The following is a 7,100-nucleotide window of genomic DNA, read 5'->3' as shown; positions in this document are numbered from 1 at the left end:
GCAAGATCTCACCTCGTGGGGCATCAATGATCATGAGGAAGGTGAGGGATCAGCCCAGAACTACACGGCAGGACCTGGTCAATGACCTGAAGAGAGCTGGTACCACAGTCTCAAAGAAAACCATTAGTAACACACTACGCCATCATGGATTAAAATCCTGCAGCGCACGCAATGTCCCCCTGCTCAAGCCAGCGCATGTCCAGGCCCGTCTGAAGTTTGCCAATGACCATCTGGATGATCCAGAGGAGGAATGGGAGAAGGTCATGTGGTCTGATGAGACAAAAATAGAGCTTTTTGGTCTGAACTCCACTCGCCGTGTTTGGAGGAAGAAGAAGGATGAGTACAACCCCAAGAACACCATCCCAACTATGAAGCATGGAGGTGGAAACATCATTCTTTGGGGATGCTTTCTGCAAAGGGGACAGGACGACTGCACCGTATTGAGGGGAGGATGGATGGGGCCATGTATCGCGAGATCTTGGCCAACAACCTCCTTCCCTCAGTAAGAGCATTGAAGATGGGTCGTGGCTGGGTCTTCCAGCATGACAACGACCCGAAACACACAGCCAGGGCAACTAAGGAGTGGCTCCGTAAGAAGCATCTCAAGGTCCTGGAGTGGCCTAGCCAGTCTCCAGACCTGAACCCAATAGAAAATCTTTGGAGGGAGCTGAAAGTCCGTATTGCCCAGCGACAGCCCCGAAACCTGAAGGATCTGGAGAAGGTCTGTATGGAGGAGTGGGCCAAAATCCCTGCTGCAGTGTGTGCAAACCTGGTGAAGAACTACAGGAAAAGAATGATCTCTGTAATTGCAAACAAAGGTTTCTGTACCAAATATTAAGTTCTGCTTTTCTGATGTATCAAATACTTATGTCATGCAATAAAATGCAAATGTATTACTTAAAAATCATACAATGTGATTTTCTGGATTTCTGTTTTAGATTCCGTCTCTCACAGTTGAAGTGTACCTATGATAAAAATTACAGACCTCTACATGCTTTGTAAGTAGGAAAGCCTGCAAAATCGGCAGTGTATCAAATACTTCTTCTCCCCACTGTATATACTGTAGTCTGGTGGAGGAGATGAAGACGCAGAATCCTGACTTCCCTGATGTCTCCAGTGGAGTGTTGGTCCATCAGGTTATACCTGAGTCCCCCGCACACAGGTAGGTGTTTACACACACACACACACACACACACACACACACACACACACACACACACACACACACACACACACACACACACACACACACACACACACACAGTGACACACCTCAAGGCCCTGATTGGAGAGAAAGGAGGAATGGATTAATACAATACAATCTGTTAAATCTAGAACGTAGTTCAGCTAGCTAGCCTATCAAAGGGCAAGGTGGAGCCATCACTCTACCAATATGGAAGAAGCCTTCTTAGAAACCAAGGACCAATGAGAACCTCTCGTTCTCTACAACAGGGGCGGGATTGAGGCCGGTGACGTGATCCTCAAGCTGAACGGCCGCCCACTCAGGACCACCGACGAGCTGCAGGGGGCGTTGCTAGGCGACGGGCCCCTCCTCCTGGAGGTTCGTCGCGGCGACGACGAACTGCTTTTCCACATAGAGCCCCACGTCGTCATGCAGTGAGGAGGCGGAGTCATGGACCAGGGAAATGTAGAGTGAGGAGGAGGAGTCATGGACCAGGGAAATGTATAGTGAGGAGGAGGAGTCATGGACCAGGGAAATGTAGAGTGAGGAGGAGGAGTCATGGACCAGGGAAATGTAGAGTGAGGAGGAGGAGTCATAGACCAGGGAAATGTAGAGTGAGGAGGAGGAGTCATGGACCAGGGAAATGTAGATTGAGGAGGAGGAGTCATGGACCAGGGAAATGTAGAGTGAGGAGGAGGAGTCATGGACCAGGGAAATGTAGAGTGAGGAGGAGGAGTCATAGACCAGGGAAATGTAGAGTGAGGAGGAGGAGTCATAGACCAGGGAAATGTAGAGTGAGGAGGAGGAGTCATGGACCAGGGAAATGTAGATTGAGGAGGAGGAGTCATGGACCAGGGAAATGTAGAGTGAGGAGGAGTCATGGACCAGGGAAATGTAGAGTGAGGAGGAGGAGTCATGGACCAGGGAAATGTAGAGTGAGGAGGAGGAGTCATGGACCAGGGAAATGTAGAGTGAGGAGGAGGAGTCATGGACCAGGGAAATGTAGAGTGAGGAGGAGGAGTCATGGACCAGGGAAATGTAGAGTGAGGAGGAGGAGTCATGGACCAGGGAAATGTAGAGTGAGGAGGAGGAGTCATGGACCAGGGAAATGTATAGTGAGGAGGAGGAGTCATGGACCAGGGAAATGTAGAGTGAGGAGGAGGAGTCATGGACCAGGGAAATGTAGAGTGAGGAGGAGGAGTCATGGACCAGGGAAATGTAGAGTGAGGAGGAGGAGTCATGGACCAGGGAAATGTAGTTCGTAGTTATTTTTTTTGCGGAGTTGGGGGGTCAATTCCAATTAAAGGTAGTCAATTCAGGAAGTGATTTCGATTTAAACTTCAATAATTTAATGTTTTTAAATAAATAGCTTTTACTTTTCAGTTTATTGAGATGTCATTGAAAATAAATGGCCTTTTTTCAATTGGAATTTAAATCTACGACATGAATTGACCTTCAGTTGGAATTTAGGCCGACCCTGTTTCAATGTTGTTGCAGTGGGGCAAAAAGTATTTAGTCAGCCACCAATTTGTGCAAGTTCTCCCACTTAAAAAGATGAGAGAGACCTGTAATTTTCATCATAGGTACACTTCAACTATGACAGACAAAATGAGAAAAAAAATTCCAGAAAATCACATTGTAGGATTTTTTATGAATTTATTTGCAAATGATGGTGGAAAATAAGTATTTGGTCAATAACAAAAGTTTATCTCAATACTTTGTTATATACCCTTTGTTGGCAATGACAGAGGTCAAACGTTTTCTGTAAGTCTTCACAAGGTTTTCACACACTGTTGCTGGTATTTTGGCCCATTCCTCCATGCAGATCTCCTCTAGAGCAGTGATGTTTTGGGGCTGTTGCTGGGCAACACGGACTTTCAACCCTCTCCAAAGATTTTCTATGGGGTTGAGACTAAATTAAACTAAACTAAATACTTTTTTGCCCCACTGTATGTGTTTTGACAGTGTTCTCTGTTGTGACTGGGCTGGACTCACTACAGATGTACTGCCTGCTTCCCAAAATGTGGGTAACATATTCCCTACCTGTAGTGCTTGTAACCAGGGCTCTAGAGCCCATCAGTTGCCTATCAACCTCATAGTTTAGCCTGGTTGCTAGGCGGTTGCTAGGCACTTTCTGATATATGTATGTCCGAATGTATTCCTTATGTAGTGCACTACTTTGGACTAGGACCCTACATAGTGAACTAGAGCCTTATTCCTTATGTAGTGCACTAGTTTGGACCAGGACCTGACATAGTGAACTAGAGCCTTATTCCTTATGTAGTGCACTACTTTGGACCAAGTCCAGACATAGTGAACTAGAGCCCTATTCCTTATGTAGTGCACTACTTTGGACCAGGACCCGACATAGTGAACTAGAGCCCTATTCCTTATGTAGTGCACTACTTTGGACCAGGACCTGACATAGTGAACTAGAGCCCTATTTTTTATGTAGTGCACTACTTTGGACCAGGACCTGACATAGTGAACTAGAGCCCTATTCCTTATGTAGTGCACTACGTTGGACCAGGAACCGACATAGTGAACTAGAGCCTTATTCCTTATGTAGTGCACTACTTTGGACCAGGACCTGACATAGTGAACTAGAGCCTTATTTCTTATGTAGTGCACTACTTTGGACCAGGACCTGACATAGTGAACTAGAGCCTTATTCCTTATGTAGTGCACTACTTTGGACCAGGACCTGACATAGTGAACTAGAGCCTTATTCCTTATGTAGTGAACTACTTTGGACCAAGGCCCTATATAGTGAACTAGAGCCTTATTCCTTATGTAGTGCACTACTTTGGACCAGGACCTGAAATAGTGAACTAGAGCCTTATTCCTTATGTAGTGAACTACTTTGGACCAGGACCCACCATAGTGAATTAGTTCCCTATTCCTTATGTAGTGCACAGCTTTGGACCAGGACCCAACATAGTGAACTAGTTCCCTATTCCTTATGTAAGTAGTGCACTACTTTGGACCAGAACCCATAGGACTCTCCCATAGGGCTCTGGTCTAAAGTAGTGCACTATATAGGGAATAGGGCTCTGGTCTAAAGTAGTGCACTATATAGGGAATAGGGCTCTGGTCTAAAGTAGTGCACTATATAGGGAATAGGACTCTGGTCTAAAGTAGTGCACTATATAGGGAATAGGGCTCTGGTCTAAAGTAGTGCACTATATAGGGAATAGGGCTCTGGTCTAAAGTAGTGCACTATATAGGGAATAGGGCTCTGGTCTAAAGTAGTGCACTATATAGGGAATAGGACTCTGGTCTAAAGTAGTGCACTATATAGGGAATAGGGCTCTGGTCTAAAGTAGTGCACTATATAGGGAATAGGGCTCTGGTCTAAAGTAGTGCACTATATAGGGAATAGGGCTCTGGTCACTAGTAGTTCACTATATAGGGAATTTGGGATGCATACACTATAAATGCTAGACATGGATATTTTCAGAGAGAGAGAGGGATGGAGATAGAGGAGGAGTATTTGTTTTTTAAGGACCCGATTGCCCATAAACCTCATAGTTTAGCCTGGTTGCTAGGTGGTTGCTAAGCCGTTTTATGCTATATGTATGTCCAAATTATCATGAGTAAATAAAGTTCATATTTCAAAATCTAGTGACGGATTTATTCCTACATTATGATATTTACATAAATAATGTGCACTATGTCATGACACACAGCCGTTTATCCGCAAACACGTCAGTTTGATGGAAACCTCTGGTGGGAAAATACGCATATTTCTTTAATGCAGATTTTATGAAAATCTGTGTCAAACTGAACTGAAACCCGAACTGCCTCTGGAAGCAACGTCAGCACAAGTTTCCGCATTCAAAATCAAACTTTTTTTAAATAGTGAAACAACAAAATTGGACGTTTAAAGTCTACAGCAGTGTTTAAGCCACAACAGGAGACCACTTTTGAGGTCAGGGAAAATCTAAAAATGTTTTATTTTTGGATGTAGACGCCCTTTAGTTCAGTTGTTGACGCCCTTTAGTTCAGTTGTAGAGGCCCTTTAGATCAGCTGTAGACGCCCTTTAGTTCAGTAGTAGACGCCCTTTAGTTCAGTTGTAGACGCCCTTTAGTTCAGTTGTAGACGCCCTTTAGTTCAGTTGTAGACGCCCTTTAGTTCAGTTGTAGACGCCCTTTAGTTCAGTAGTAGACGCCCTTTAGTTCAGTTGTAGACGCCCTTTAGTTCAGTTGTAGACGCCCTTTAGTTCAGTTGTAGACGCCCTTTAGTTCAGTAGTAGACGCCCTTTAGTTCAGTTGTAGACGCCCTTTAGTTCAGTAGTAGATGCCCTTTAGTTCAGTTGTAGACCCCCTTTAGTTCAGTAGTAGACGCCCTTTAGTTCAGTTGTTGACGCCCTTTAGTTCAGTTGTAGACGCCCTTTAGTTCAGTTGTAGACGCCCTTTAGTTCAGTTGTAGACGCCCTTTAGTTCAGTAGTAGACCCCCTTTAGTTCAGTAGTTGACGCCCTTTAGTTCAGTTGTAGACGCCCTTTAGTTCAGTTGTAGACGCCCTTTAGTTCAGTTGTAGACGCCCTTTAGTTCAGTAGTTGACGCCCTTTAGTTCAGTTGTAGACGCCCTTTAGTTCAGTTGTAGAGGCCCTTTAGTTCAGTTGTAGACGCCCTTTAGTTCAGTAGTTGACGCCCTTTAGTTCAGTTGTAGACGCCCTTTAGTTCAGTTGTAGACGCCCTTTAGTTCAGTTGTAGACGCCCTTTAGTTCAGTTGCAGACCCCCTTTAGTTCAGTTGCAGACCCCCTTTAGTTCAGTTGTAGACGCCCTTTAGTTCAGTAGTAGACGCCCTTTAGTTCAGTTGTTGATGCCCTTTAGTTCAGTTGTAGACGCCCTTTAGTTCAGTTGTAGACGCCCTTTAGTTCAGTTGTTGACGCCCTTTAGTTCAGTAGTTGACGCCCTTTAGTTCAGTTGTAGACGCCCTTTAGTTCAGTTGTAGACGCCCTTTAGTTCAGTTGTAGAGGCCCTTTAGTTCAGTAGTTGACGCCCTTTAGTTCAGTAGTAGACGCCCTTTAGTTCAGTTGTTGACGCCCTTTAGTTCAGTTGTAGACGCCCTTTAGTTCAGTTGTAGACGCCCTTTAGTTCAGTTGTTGACGCCCTTTAGTTCAGTTGTAGAGGCCCTTTAGTTCAGTTGCAGACGTCCTTTAGTTCAGTTGTAGACGCCCTTTAGTTCAGTTGTAGACCCCCTTTAGTTCAGTTGTAGACCCCCTTTAGTTCAGTTGTAGACCCCCTTTCGTTCAGTTGTAGACGCCCTTTCGTTCAGTTGTAGACGCCCTTTAGTTCAGTAGTAGACGCCCTTTAGTTCAATTGTAGACGCCATTTAGTTCAGTTGTAGAGGCCCTTTAGTTCAGTTGTTGACGCCCTTTAGTTCAGTTGTTGACGCCCTTTAGTTCAGTTGTAGACGCCCTTTAGTTCAGTTGTAGACCCCCTTTAGTTCAGTAGTAGACGCCCTTTAGTTCAGTTATAGACGCCCTTTAGTTCAGTTGTAGACGCCCTTTAGTTCAGTTGTAGACGCCCTTTAGTTCAGTTGTAGACGCCCTTTAGTTCAGTTGTAGACGCCCTTTAGTTTAGTTGTAGACGCCCTTTAGTTCAGTTGTTGACGCCCTTTAGTTCAGTTGCAGACGCCCTTTAGTTCAGTAGTAGACGCCCTTTAGTTCAGTTGCAGACGCCCTTTAGTTCAGTTGTTGACGCCCTTTAGTTCAGTTGTAGACGCCCTTTAGTTCAGTAGTTGACGCCCTTTAGTTCAGTTGTAGACGCCCTTTAGTTCAGTTGTAGACGCCCTTTAGTTCAGTTGTAGACCCCCTTTAGTTCAGTTATAGACGCCCTTTAGTTCAGTTGTAGACGCCCTTTAGTTCAGTTGTAGAGGCCCTTTAGTTCAGTAGTTGACGCCCTTTAG

General features: G+C 45.0%; 1 protein-coding gene across 1 annotated transcript in view; it reads left to right on the top strand.

The window, feature by feature from the left end:
• LOC120037045 (serine protease HTRA3-like) overlaps positions 1–2,081 on the top strand; it is a 16,567-nt gene extending 14,486 nt beyond the window's left edge. The window contains exons 9-10 of the mRNA XM_038983260.1: positions 1,067–1,162; positions 1,453–2,081. Of these exons, the coding sequence (XP_038839188.1) occupies positions 1,067–1,162; positions 1,453–1,621 (265 nt within the window). The 3' untranslated portion in view covers positions 1,622–2,081. The remainder of the gene's footprint in view (positions 1–1,066; positions 1,163–1,452) is intronic.
• The last annotated feature ends 5,019 nt before the right edge of the window (positions 2,082–7,100 follow it).

Source organism: Salvelinus namaycush, unplaced genomic scaffold, assembly GCF_016432855.1.
Source record: "Salvelinus namaycush isolate Seneca unplaced genomic scaffold, SaNama_1.0 Scaffold1551, whole genome shotgun sequence".
Classification (NCBI taxonomy): domain Eukaryota; kingdom Metazoa; phylum Chordata; class Actinopteri; order Salmoniformes; family Salmonidae; genus Salvelinus; species Salvelinus namaycush.
This window is presented reverse-complemented; position numbering and strand designations above follow the sequence as displayed.